This window comes from Castanea sativa, chromosome 1, assembly GCF_040712315.1.
Source record: "Castanea sativa cultivar Marrone di Chiusa Pesio chromosome 1, ASM4071231v1".
NCBI lineage: Eukaryota > Viridiplantae > Streptophyta > Magnoliopsida > Fagales > Fagaceae > Castanea > Castanea sativa.
Window position 1 is genome coordinate 19,039,761 of NC_134013.1, and position 14,045 is coordinate 19,053,805.

At 36.0% G+C, this 14,045-nt stretch overlaps 1 protein-coding gene and 1 long non-coding RNA gene across 2 annotated transcripts; both read right to left on the reverse strand.

Moving 5' to 3' along the window:
* Window positions 1–5,147: 5,147 nt before the first annotated feature.
* LOC142612307 (uncharacterized) lies at window positions 5,148–5,954 on the reverse strand. Its single transcript, XR_012840142.1, has 2 exons — window positions 5,668–5,954; window positions 5,148–5,333 (listed from the first exon to the last, which is right to left on the reverse strand). It is a non-coding gene; the product is annotated as an uncharacterized LOC142612307 (long non-coding RNA).
* Window positions 5,955–10,012: 4,058 nt separating this feature from the next.
* Window positions 10,013–13,967, reverse strand: LOC142612293 (phospholipid hydroperoxide glutathione peroxidase 1, chloroplastic-like). The gene is made up of 6 exons (XM_075784406.1): window positions 13,597–13,967; window positions 12,834–12,910; window positions 12,651–12,712; window positions 11,679–11,797; window positions 11,426–11,593; window positions 10,013–10,272 (listed from the first exon to the last, which is right to left on the reverse strand). The coding sequence occupies exons 1-6, from the start codon at window positions 13,852–13,854 to the stop codon at window positions 10,243–10,245; spliced, it is 714 nt and encodes a 237-aa protein (XP_075640521.1). The 5' UTR covers window positions 13,855–13,967; the 3' UTR covers window positions 10,013–10,242.
* Window positions 13,968–14,045: the final 78 nt, after the last annotated feature.

Genomic DNA, 14,045 nt, shown 5'->3' on the forward strand with positions numbered 1-14,045 from the left:
GTTTTGGCCCTTTTTTTTTATTTTTTTCTATTTATATAAGATAGAATTTTTACTCTAGCCTAATCTAAGTGTATATGTGTGTGAAACTCCCTCCTGGAGACTTGAACCCCAACTCTTGCCCCCCACACCTTACAAGCATTTATACCTGTGGAGTGACGACCGCACCAAAGGTGCATAGTGGTGGTCAGTTTTGGCCTTGAAAACAGCAAATTCTTAAGTTTTGATAAACTATAAAGCTTTATATCATTAAGTCTTTTTTCCGTGGCCACAAGAATCAAATCAATCCAATATCGGAGTAAAAAGATATGGCCAAATACCAAAACTGGTCAGAATATTTCCATGCTAGGATTTTTTCTATCTTTGACTCAAATGAATTTTTCTCTTTCCTTTTATGTTTCCACACATCTTTGACTTATTAAATTCTTTAAAAGCCACTTCTTAATTGATCTTCACCCTTGGGTCATTAAGGGCCAAAGATGCAAGAAAGTGCCAAATCTCCCATTGGGTTCTTCAAAATTTATTATTTCTAGAGAGTTTCAAGCCCAAAATTCACAATGTATAGCAAACAAAGGCTAATGGTGTTTTAACAAGAGAGAAATCAAAATGCCAATAACAAAAATACTGAAAAATGACTAGAAACACGATAGGTTCAAAACTTCAACCTGGAGTCAGCGAGAAAATAAAATTGAGAGAGGTTGTGAGGAAGAGATGAAATGTTCCCATGTACCCATATTTCCAAGCTTCGGAATTGTGAGAATGTTAGCTGGCATAATGTGCTTTTGCTCTAAAGTTTTAGCTTTAAGGATAAAACATGGTTGGTTCTTTTTTCCTCCAGTTTTGAATCTAAATAGGGTTTTATGTATTGAGTTTTAAGGTACTCTAAGTGATTGGTTTTTGGTCAATAGAAGAGGTTTTGAACCCCAAAGTGCTAAGTTGATTTTTGGTTCAGATTTGTTTTAGTTAGGTAAAAGAGTAGCTTACTTTATGCATAATTTAGGAAAGATTTGACTAAGCCCCCATTGGCTCCTAATTTTTAGTTGTTTCAAACTCTTGAGAGGCTCACCTAAGTGAGGGCTAGCAATTGGAGTTGGCCTATGAGAGCCATATATTTTTAAAGGGAAAAATGGGTTCGAGTAGAAACTTTGGGCCACAATCACCTAGAGCATAAAATCTCTTTTGGGGTGGAAATTTTACATACAAGACCTCCTCCATGAGCCCGAAGTGTTACCAATGTTCCTTACCCACTTGGTAGCACGCATGGTCTGGGCTAATACAAAAGGTCCCAAAAAAAAAAACGACCCATATCCTCCAAACCACATTTTATCAATTTCTCCCAATATGTCACATGAGATTGGACTATGCTTAAAAGATTAAAATATAATATAATACATGAATTAGGCCCTCAAAGAAGTCGAGCTTGGTTGAATCAAGCTTGTAAAGAATGTGAGGCGAAAATGAGTATTAACATTAACCCCAATGGCGAAGCCAGAAATTTATCTTTTGGGGGGGGGGGGGCATTTATAAAATATTTTTTGAGTAATGTACAACACTTCATAACTCAATATGTACTATAAGCAACAACTAAATGCATGTTAATATAGTAGTATATATGGTATATTTTAATCAAACTAATCAAGTACATTTGTAAATTATAATGCCATACAGTATATAATATATTGATTATTATAATAACAAATAATATATTATAAGGAAATCAAAACAAAGCAAATGAAAAATAGAGGAAAACAGGAGCACTACATAGGGGTGAGGGGCCTACAGAAGCTTTAAGCTTGTCTTTCACTATTTTTGTCTAGTCTAGTCACACAGAACTTTTACTTTTTAAATTGTAAACACAAAATTGTAGCAGTGGGAAAAGGAAAAGAAGTAAAAGGACAAAAGAAGAAGAAGGCAAATGCCAACGTAGACAGAGAGAGAAAGAGTCACCTGTGAGAGCACTAAGAGCAAAATGTTCTGCAAAATGTGTGGGGACTTGGTGGTGTGGCGAATCAACAAAACTTCAGACCTTTCAATTTTTCTATTGTTGTGGCACAAGTAAGCCCTAGATGAGTTGGGACGAAAATTAGAATTTTTTTTTCCCATTTATTTTTCTGAGGTAATTGTTAAAATACCTATGTGTTCATTTTAAAGATATTAAATGTTTAATTATTGTAATTTTTTGACATATATATTTATGAATTGTATTCTATTTAGATGAAAGTTATGTTTATTTTTAGACTTTCTTAAATATATATATATATATATATGTATATATGTATGTATGTATGTATGTATGTATGTTATTGGGTATGGGGGGCCAAAGTGATAAGGTTCATTTAAAAATTTTCAAATTATTTAGGATAATTCCAAACAAAATAATTATTTTTTCAAAATTTGGGGGCAGGGGTGCGCCAAGGTTCCCCTCGGTCTTGCTAATCATCCGCCACTAATCAACCCCTCGAGCACGCATGACTCTTGCAGCATGCGTGTGAGTAGATGTTTCCCATTACTTGAAAATGTTGCAAGTTTGAGAATTAGTTTACCCAAATGCTCCATTTTATTTTTTGGCTGAGAAGATATGGGTCAAGGAAGCCCATTCGTAGAAGTATCATGACTCGTGGAGTCCACTTGTAGAAAGGTCACCGATTAAAGAAACCCAAGAAGAGTTGTGTAGTAACCAACTGAAGTTGTGTTTTGCCAGCTTCAAGCTTCATGTCCATGTATCAATTCGGCCAATAGGCTTTCACATATAAGAATTATATTATCTATACTACTATTTAAGGGGTTTCTCCTATTTGAACCGGATTTTTTTTTTGTTCCAAAATACCCCTACATTTCTATGTTTAAGTAGAAACAAAATTAAATGAGAATCTGGTAAAAATACAACCCTAACTTCCACTAAAACATTGCCTAAAAAATATGGTCACTCTTTTGTTGATTTTCAAATTTATTTATCCACTTATAAATTAAATTCTCAAAATAAAAATTATATATAAAATAAAAAAACATAATTTTTTTTTTTTGCTATGACCACTAAAAAAAAAAAAAGTCTTATTAGACGCTCGAAGCGCATATGATGAAGCTAGTTCCTATATTACTTTTCTTTAGATAACCTATAGCCTCCAAACCATTTTCCCTTTGTTTTTATTTTTCTTTAGCTTTGCATTTGTAATTTTGTATAGCTTTTTCTTTGTCAATGCAGCTTGTTAAAAATTGGGCTGGCTCATTTGTTAACAACTAGGCTGGCTCATTAGAGGCCCAAAGTATAATGTGGACCTAATGGTTCTTGGACGCGTAGAAGTCTGAATAATTCCAAAACAAATGGGTGGCTCGCTCATTCATTAAAATTAGTGAGTGGTGGGCCCACTCATGTTCCTCTACTTTATAGCTCTTGGTGAAGGAGGTATTGTTCGTTTGGCATTAGGATCACCTTTTCTCAGAAGTCCCAACAAGTAAATATAGCTAGAATTCCTAACAAGCAAATTTAGTGTCTAATGGCTGATGCCTATGAGTCTTTGACAGTCTCAATTACGAATTCCAATTATAGTTTAGTGTCTCCATGATACATTACTAATCCAAGCTTTGCATCCCAAGGTGGTTGCAGAAGAGACAATGTCTGATGATGGTGACACTAATGTTGTGAAAGAGCAACCAAGTTCTTGTGAAGGACCCAAGAACAGTTTGTTATGTTTGATCATGAAGACCAAAATTAAAATTTTTATTCTTTGGATATGTTTGGCGATGTGTTGAATAATTTGTGTCCTTGATTGTGGAGGATGGATTTTCTTTGGGAAGTCACAGACCCAAAGCGAGGTACCAACTCATGAGGTTGAGTCCTTGTTTTAATTGAAGCATAATTTCATGTCAAAATCGACTCCCCGTTGATTCCAATAGTTGCAAGACATAGAAATCAACGACCACACTTGATATGATATTGAGTTAGCCTTGGTGTTGGGAATAGAATAAGTAATATGCTTGGCTAACAATTCGAGGAAGCGAAGTGAAAGCTCGGCTTGGGTCCTTTTGAGAAGATTATAATAAAAGCGAGGCTATCTTGCATCTCTATGTAAATTGGAATGCATCGAGCATGTGTCAATTTATGAGCTGCTTGCTTGTTGGCCAATTTGATGATATTGTGTTCGCTAAGCATATTTCTAATGAAGCCATAACCATAAGCGCTAAGCGATATTTCTGGCTGCCTTAGGATAGCGCATTTGAGATGGAATGAAGCAAAGATATCACTTGCCAATGTAGTATAGAGATAAGGTGTAGCCACTATGTGGGTTGTCAGCCCCTTATATCGTGTTCTTGAGGCGAACGCAAATGGAAGTTAGGGTCACAAGTTGTTGTTTTGTGCTTGTTGTAATGATGAGGAAATAGTTGGTTGAGACTCCATTGGGATGGGTGTTAACATTAAGACACTTGAAGGTGTTATTGCTTGTGCGGCATTGAAAACAAGGTTGTTGGTGACTATGAAAGGGTAGGGGGGGCGCACTTAGCGGCTTTCCCTCTCTTCGCTCCAAGCATTATGCATTAAAACGTGACATTTTTAAAGCTGAAGAAGGTAGTCGAGTGTTGAAATGCTTAGGAACTTACTCATATGCAAGAAATATCATGTCTAGAGTATTATCATTGCTTGTTTGGCCGCTTCACCATTGTAAAGCATCAAGTGTTGAGATTATTGCATAAGGCATGTGTTCCATAGCTTTGTTACTAGAGAGTGTTGGTGAAGTCAGGATTGGTGATTCCATAAAGCATCTATTGTTTGATCGTGCTTAGAAAACTTCTCGTTCAATATAGAGATGCTTATGCTTGTGGCAATGTTGTAGGCTGCTTGTGGCGATGTTACAGGCATTATTCCTTCTATATAATTGTCAACGAACTCGATGTTTTGCATAGACATCAACTCCGTTTGTTTATTGATTGAATGGTATATGGCATCCAATTGACATGAAAATTGGCATGCATATTAAGAACAAATAGAACATGTAATCCAATAATGAGATTTCTAAAATATGAATTCAATAACATGTTATTGGGTTGTGTAAGATTTCTTAAAATTACACCAAGTTGAATTAAAGATCTGAATTAAAGCAATTTTTACTTATAACACAACAAAAAATTGGGGGTTGGGAAAGGAAAGGAAGAAATCAACTCTGAAAATTGTAAGTACATGTATATCACCAATAACTCATAGAGAAAATACAACTATAAGATGAACAACTAATCTAGACATCACATATTCTCATACATCCTTTTGCCCTTGATTCAGCAGATAATGCATGCATGCCTTTGCAACTCTATGTTCATGCCGCGAGGAACCTTTGGATATCCTTCTGAAATAATTTATGCAATGAATCAGAGAAGCATAAAACAATTCCTTCTAGTGCTCTTTACATATGATAGGACACACACTCATTATCAAAAACTAAACAATTGATTTGAAGTTTCCATGCCAACATTTATATACGCATGCCATCACATGATACCAATTATTCATTGGCCTTTGCATCTTAAAATCTCACATAGTATCATTGATATGTCACAAAAGAACAAAAGGTTTCGATTTCAGTGAATTAACTGCCTTTAGCATAAAAAATAACTCCCCTCACCCTCCCCCCCCCCCCCCCCCAAAAAAAAGAAAATAAATCAATGGCAAGTAACACATACCTCCATTGCCTTGTCGATACATGGATCAAGTGAGACTTTAAAGTTCAACTTGCGTCTTTTGACAATCATATTTTTTGGTTGGAGATAGAAAATTGGAGCTTGAATTCCGAGACAGATCAATTGCAAGTGAGTGTTTCAAATGAAATAGCTTTGGATATTGTTGCAAGTCTTGATCTTCTTTGAGTCCCCCTTTCTTTTTCATTTCTTTTGTTTCTTGAATTTGTTGAAACCTTGAGAACTTGAGTTAGTTGTAATGTGTTATAAGGGTTACTACCTTGGAAACATATTCTCTTGTGTTTCGCTTTTGTAGATAGCCCACTTATGTATAGAGCAGCTCTTATTTAGTGGTATTTCTTGAAACTTTGAGCTTGTGCAGTCATGGTTAGTAGATACAATTTGTATTTTGTACAAAGAAACACATATATGATGTCTCAACATATAATTTGGAATTTTGGAATGAAAAGAATGATTTGTACTTCAATGATGTGAATAGTTTGTATGGTGTACCATGTGAATAGATTTGCATCTTTACATAATAGGCTTTGAGCACGTTTTGCTTGTGATTGAGTAGCATAGTTTTGAAAACTCATGATCACATCACCACATGAGAATGACTCACCTATCTATTGATGAGTTGTGGCATTTTGAGAATGACTTGTTTCGACAAGATGTGAATACTTTGTCAATTTGGATATCTTGCCTTGACTAATTGTGTATACTTAATGGCTTGGAAGTGACTTTTGTTTGATGTCTTTGAATTTGCGTTGGCAAGTTAGTAGACATGTTGTTTGGTTGCTATGTTATTGCGGACAGGTATTGGTGTAATGTACATCTTGCTGTTTGTGCACCATTTTTTTAGTGCTCTATCAAGTTCTTGCATATAGCGACTTATAGAATGCACAATTTGCCATTTTCTTGAGGAGGAGTTTTATCGTCGTGTATAACGAATTACCATGTGGCAATGAGGTATGGATTTGTTGTGCCGACTTTCCCATATTTTAAGGGATGGTTATGTTCCCGCATGTAGTAGATCATCATACTTGAACTATAAGAAAATTTTGGCTTTCCCTACTTTGTTAAGGGCATTTCACCCTCGCAAGTAGGGATTTTGCCACGTATGAATAATATGAGTCATATGACATCTTGTTGGCTTCTTAATCATTCGATAGGACTTGTCTTTGAGGATGCATTGGCTTTCCTACCTTGTCGAGGGCTAGTTGTGCCCTTGCAAGTTGGGGTATCGCCATAATGAAACGTCTTATTGGCTTCCTAACCATTTGATAAGGCTTACCATTATGAGAGTATGTAATTGGCTTTCCTTAACTTATTGAGAGTATTTTCACTCTCATGCAAAGGTATTGCCATAAGAATAAATTATAGGTTTTCTTGCCGCTTCACAAGGTTTTCCATTGGGAGAAAGCATTGGTTTTCCCTACCTTATTGAAGGCATTGCACATTCGCATGTAAGGGTCTCACCATGCTTGGATAATAAGATAGTTCGTAGGCTTCTTAATGTTTCATAATACTTGCCTCCGAAAATTGGTATGAGTGAGATATATTGTTGATGTTTATGATCTTCTACGAGATGCCAAAACAACGACTGATATGCCGCTTAGTGGAGTTGCCTTTAGCCACTTTCATTGCTTTCTTGAGTGGAATTTCTTCCACCCACTTATTGAATTACTTAGTGGCAGCAAAGACCAAAATGTATATGTTCAAGGGCGAATGGATAGGTTTGATGAGATTAAGCTCCCAAGTGTGGAACACTTTGGGCTTTACCTCACTCGATGGCTATAGATAGTTCAAAATATCTTGGAGAGGATCTCTAGGCTTAGTAACATAAGGGCTTAACTGAGTAATGGTGGGAGTCACTAGCTTAGGCCTAGCTAGCAACTTAAAATAGGCCAGGGTTCCATCTAATAGGCCCAGATCTTTAGTAGGTCCCTTGATTTGCTGCACCTTATCACATGACAAATTATTGACCACACTTGCCTTGATGATCCACAAGAACTCAACACCATAATTAGGATGAATATCAAGTGATTGAAGGGATGTTTTTTCTACCACCACATTATCACCACATGGATTCTTGCCCACTGGATTATCGAAATTCCAAAGATCATGATCAATTTCTTGCAAATTAGCCAAAAAAGGATCACCACCTTCAAACTGGCCTGAATTTTTTGCTCCAAAATTTGATTAAAAAATCGTGGACTTCCCAACAACATATGTCCTTTAGACACAGGAGCATAAGCTGGGATTAGGCCTCCCTTAAGGAAAGACTAAGTTTGAGGAGTGGACTTGGAGGAAACTTGATCCCAGCCAACTATTGGGTTAGTACCTGGCATGAGACTGACTGGAAAAGATAATCTTCCTCATTAGTGACTCCATCATGAGTATCCATTGCCATATTTGGATGATTCACCTCCGGGGGAGTGTGGTTAACATCCTCTGCTCTCACGGTTGAGCCACCACCTTTCTTGGTCGTCTTCCTCTTTAAAAACTGTCAATTTTATCGTTATAACTAGGGACAAAAACCATAGGTTTGTTATAGGATCTATATAGGGACACATGTAAACTTTGACCATATTGTCTCTGGTCAGGAGACAGGGTACCTTTGCTTTGAATCTATAGCACACAATCCTAACTACACCAATAACAGATATTAGGCAATCGTTCATACTTGAGACTAACCCAAACCTTGTTCCCATTCTCCAAAGTCACCACACGACCTCGACATAAAGGCAGGAAAACATCCAGAATAACCCTGCACATAGGGATGGCAATGGGTCGGGGCGGGGCCGAAGGATGAGATCTTCGCCCCCGCCCCATATAGATTTTTCTTGCCCCATTCCCGCCCCGCCCCGCATGACAGGGAAAATTTCTTACCCCATCCCCGTTCCTTAAGGCCTTGCGAAGCCCTACCTTACACCGTAAAACTTTATTTCTTGTTAATTTTCCCTATAACTATTACAATTTTTTCAAATAAAATAATATGTTTCAATATTAAAAAATAAAAATAAAAATATACTTGAAATTATAAATAAATTTATTCTATCAAATCAAACTAATTTTTAGCAAAAACTAAATAATATTATCTAAATGTTTAACAAGACAATGTCACAACAAAAATCTCATATTATGTTAATGATAAAAAGTAAGTTGAGAAAGACATGAATCATGAATGAAAAGACAAAAAAAGAGAGTTAAAATTGGTACATTATTTTCAACTTTGCTTGAGAGAAAAGAGAGGTAGAACCACGTTAGGTAGAATAAAATAAGCTGATGATATTTTTGTTTAAATAGTAGGATTTTAGAGTATGAAAAAATTACAATTTAATCCTTATTAAAACGGGGTGGGTCAAGGCGGGGCGGGTCTAAAAAGTGTAAACCCATCCCGCCCCATGGTGCGGGTCTAAAATCTCGTTCCATCCCCACCCCATCACCTTTGCGGGGCAAGAAAAACTCGCACGGAGCGAAGCAGGGAGGGGCGGGTCAAGCGGGGTGGGGAAAAATTGCCATCCCTGCCTGCATAAAACTACCTTCCTCCTTATCAGCACTTCCTGTGGATTGACAAACTAGCCCAACAGTATCACAAATACTTTCAGCAACAGTCTTGGTCATAAACCTAATCGAGATGTCGTGAACTTGAACCCCAAATGTGGCTTGAGTAAAAGGATATCATGTACCAAGCCATCATTGTCATACTTCTTCATAACCACCAGGTGCTTGTCAAAACACAATGGTTCACTTTGGAGAATCTGATTCACATCAACAGGATTACTGAAAACAAACAAAGCAATGTGGCCCTCAAGACTACAAATTTTAAAGCCACCGGTTGATCGCCAATGCTGCCTAAAAGCTCTAGCCACCGCATCCATGTTTAAGACATGTTTCGTCAAGAACTTGGCAGCTATAATAAACTCAGAAGAACGAAATTGATTTCTAAGGGTGAAGCCTACACCTTCTCTTTTGTTGAGAGAAAGGTTGCTCTAGTTTTTTGTTAAGTTTTCCATGAAAGAAAAAATGAAAAACTACTATTTCCCAATAAAACCACGAAGAAAGAACCCATAAGCTCAAGAGACAAACGTGTTGCCTCTGGAGGACTAAACACCTTCAAGATAAAAGGGACAACGCGACAAAGAAACTAAGAGACAAACACCTTCAAGATAAAAGGGACAACGCAACAAAGAAACTAAGAGACAAATGCTCGTTGTTAGTTTATTATTCGTTCATAACGTACTACATCTATGAAACTGTACTAAGGTTTATTCAACTTTTAATTTCACTTTTCAGCCTCACAAATAAGGCAAGTTAATACACACCCCAAGAGAGTCACTTGCAGTAGATTTAAATTAAAGCAATTTTTACTAATAACACAGTAGAAAATTAGGGGACGGGAAAGGAAAGGAAAATTAGTAAATTGTAAGTGTGTGTGTATATATATATATCACCAATAACTCAGAGAAAATACAATTATGAGATGAACGACTAATCCAGATATCTACAAATTCCCATACATTCTTTTGCCCTTGATTCAGCAGATAATGCATTCATGCCTTTGCAAATCTATGTTCATGCCGCAAGGAGCCTTTGGATATCCTTCTGAAATAATTTATGCAATGAATCAGAGAAGCATACAACAATTCCTTCCAGTGCTTTTTACATATGACAAGATACACGCTCATTAGCAAAAACTAAACAATTGATCTGAAGTTTCCGTGCCAATTAATCTCAGAAACACAAAAAACCTTTATGTACATATGCCATCACATAATACCAATGATTCATTGGCCTTTGCATCTTAAACTCTCACATAGTATCATTGATATGTCACAAAAGAACAAAAGGTTTCAATTTCAGAACTGATTCTACCTAAGGATGCTGCTTTGATATGTGAGTGAATTAACTACCTTTAGCATCAAAACAAACTCCCCCCCCCCCCCCCCCCAACAAAAAGAAGATATTAAATCAATGGCGAGTAATGGCCTTATTAAATGTAAACTAACTAGAGAGTTTTGTAGTGGCTTAAATCTCAGTCTTGGTTGACTACATAAATTATAAAGTTCTGAATAATGTGTACTTTTGGTCCTTTGGATTGAAGGTTATTAATACTTCCAAACTTATACCTGGTAAACAACAATTCTAACAGAAGTCAACAATTCATACAAGATCCCAAAAGGTTCATCCATTTACTAAAAGTCAACTTGGAGGAGTGAAATGTCATCAATGATCTTATATTTTGAATGGATTGCAGTGAAGAGCAAATGTAAACACCCACCATCATATTAGGGATATAAAACCTTAATATATACTAGAATACTAATAAAATTTCCTGGGCCAGTAAATTTGGGAAACCATTAGATGCAATCGAAACATGTTATGTTCTTAAATTTAGTAACCCTCTTTGTCAAAGCCCTAAGTGTCAATAAGCAGGTGATCTAGAAAAAGATGGTAGCTCTCATTTTAACTTCCAAACATGACCTAGTTTGAAAATTTTGCATTTTATATATCTCCTTTTTTTTTCTTTTTTCTTTTTTTCTGATCAGCCATTTTATATTCCCTTCTTGCATTATGAAAGTGTGTCATTTGGCCATATATCCAAAGAAATTACACTTGTTTTTTAACAGCTAGGAGTCATGGTATGTTTCAAATAGGCTAAACAGATTCATCACCATTGTTATTTCAACCGGTATATAAATAACAAGGAACTTCCAAAACTTTTGAACTGAATGCAAAGAAAAAGGGAAAACAATACCTCAATTTGAAAAGGTGATGTTGTTGGTTGGTATCTTTCAACAACTTTACCATTTTTGTCCACCAAGAACTTTTCAAAATTCCATTTTATAAGATCACCTAAAAACCCTCCAGCACTCGACTTCAGGAACTGGTAAATTGGAGCTGTACTTGGCCCATTGACATCAACCTGTTGTGCACAAATTATGGTATTTGAGTACTACTCTCTGCACATTATGTTATATATATAGAGAAGAAAAATGCATTTGGCACACCTTATCAAAAATTGGGAATTCTGCTTTAAACCTTGTACAAGCAAATTGCTTGATTTCTGGGTTTGATCCAGGTTCTTGCCCACCAAACTGATTGCAAGGGAAAGCTAGAATCTCCAATCCTGCAATGAGAAAACAATTTAGGAGTACTATATTCATGAGAAAAACAATTTCTTCCTTACAAATTTTCCAAGTGTGTCAAAGAAAGATCAACAGGATTTATCAATAATCAACACAAAATCTTTTTTTTTTTCTTCTGGAACTTCTCATATGCATTACATCGCAATGACTTATGTTGTCCTAAGTTTGAATAAAACAATGATTGATCAGATATACCCGAAAGATATCATAGATTGGCAGGACCAATAAAATTTATCACAGCTATCATCTTGTGGTTGTGGACCATGTGTTGGCTGTGTATGAGATATATATTAGAAATATTATGATGAATATATAGGTCATGCCTCACAGTACATGTACCAAAATGCAGCAAGAGAACAGGGAGGGTTGATGCCACGATGACTTGATAGCATATTTTTATGACAAGTCAATATAGAAATACAACCCAACATGTTTAACTGACTCCACATCCATGAACATTAAAGGTAAACATAATTGACAGCCACTGAAAACTTGCTTGATTTTGTTACACTAAAATATGACCTGGATGTTAAGGATTAATAAAAATAAATGCCTACAAATACTAGGAGAATTTATCAATGTTGTCCTGTTTATACTTGAAACTTAAGAGTTTCCTCCATCTTCAATTTGATTACGAATATGGAGAAAAAAGAAGAAACTTAAAATTTATGGGCATCTTTGGATACATACTCAGAAAGACATTTTCTGAAAAGTTAAACATAAACAGCCAGACACATCAATTATGGTTCAATTGGGTGTAAGTACCAATTTTTTAAAGATCTTTACAATAATTATAAACACATCGGGGAACTATCTCCAATTGCCACTGGATACCTTGAGTTTTGTACTTCTCATATATATGAGACAGTTCTGAGTAATTTGCAGTCGTCAAACCACTGTGATTAAAAAAAAATCCAGTTATATCACAAATTGAAATGACTAACATCGAGACAGGGATTTTCAATAGTTTAAACAAAAGAATTTTAAAGCTGCAAATCATCAATTAGGCGTGCATACCATTTTGAAGCAACATTGACAATCAAGAGAACCTTTCCCTTAAACTTGCTAAGAGAAACATCCTTCCCATCGATATCCTGCATCAACAACCTCCATGCATAAGCACGATATACTATTTTACACGTTCTTCCTGAAATTCAATTGTCCTAATTTTTTTTGAAGATATAACCAGACCCCATGGGAGAGAGATAGAGCAGCCTACGAATCTTATAATTGTAAGTCCAAGCTAAAGTTCACAACACTATTTTTCTTTCTAAACAAACAACATTAGAAACCACATGTACATATTCATTTTTAAATCAATAAAGAAATTAGCAATGTAATGACAATTGAATTCACTTCAAGTCATTGATACCAATTCACATATACACCCATCCAAAACAACTAGACTTTTTTGCCTAAAAAACACACACACACACACCAACTACTAGACTTTCGTTTCATAGCGAGCCAGATAAAAGTTGGGCTATTTCTTCCTTACTTGTCCAAGCGCACCAATTCAAACATTTAGATATTTTCCTTTTGTCACATCTAATTAAATCCTTGAAACTCCTATATATACACACACATTCAATTACATGGCATAAATACTCTCAAATGTTTGTAATTCATTCGACACCCAATACCCATAAGCCAGAACTCAAAAACATCAAAGAAGAGTCAAAATTCAAACAATAACCATAATTTTAAAACTACAAAGAAAGAAAAAAGTGAAAGGGAACAAACAAGAAATGAGTTCTTTACTGTTCCTCAAAACACTTACTTTGACATTGAAATCATAGATAGTCTTCTCTGTAGCGGCTCTGGCGTTGACTGAGAAAGAACGAGAATTGAGAAGAAACCCAGGAAAAGTTGAGGATTGCAAGGAGAACCCATGTTGAGAAATGGCTGATTTGGAGGACCGAAATGAGGTTTTGATGGATGGGATCGATAAGGCAATTGAAGTCCATCTTGGAGAAGTTGGAATCATCTTGGGTTGCAAGCAAGCATGAAGAGAAGCAGAGAAAGGCATGGAAGCCATTTTTTGTCTGTTTGTTTTGGCTCCGGAGTTCGGAGTTGCACAACGTAATCAATCAAGGACCTTGCTAGTTAGTTGAATGTGAACCGTGGACTCCAGAATCCCGTAGGTACTTCAGTGGAGCTTGTGCTTACACGTGGTATTTTACATGTTATCTCCCACATGGGTCCCATTGTATAAACAAAATTCTAAAG

Bases quoted from the DNA above. Each gene is read 5' to 3' on its own strand.
- LOC142612293 (XM_075784406.1), bottom strand. From the start codon at position 13,854: ATGGCTTCCATGCCTTTCTCTGCTTCTCTTCATGCTTGCTTGCAACCC. The intron at 12,713-12,833 runs GTATGCACGCCT...TTTTAATCACAG, and splicing joins GTCAATGTTGCTTCAAAATG to TGGTTTGACGACTGCAAATT. The intron at 10,273-11,425 runs GTATTGTTTTCC...AAATTATTTCAG, and splicing joins CATCACCTTTTCAAATTGAG to AAGGATATCCAAAGGCTCCT.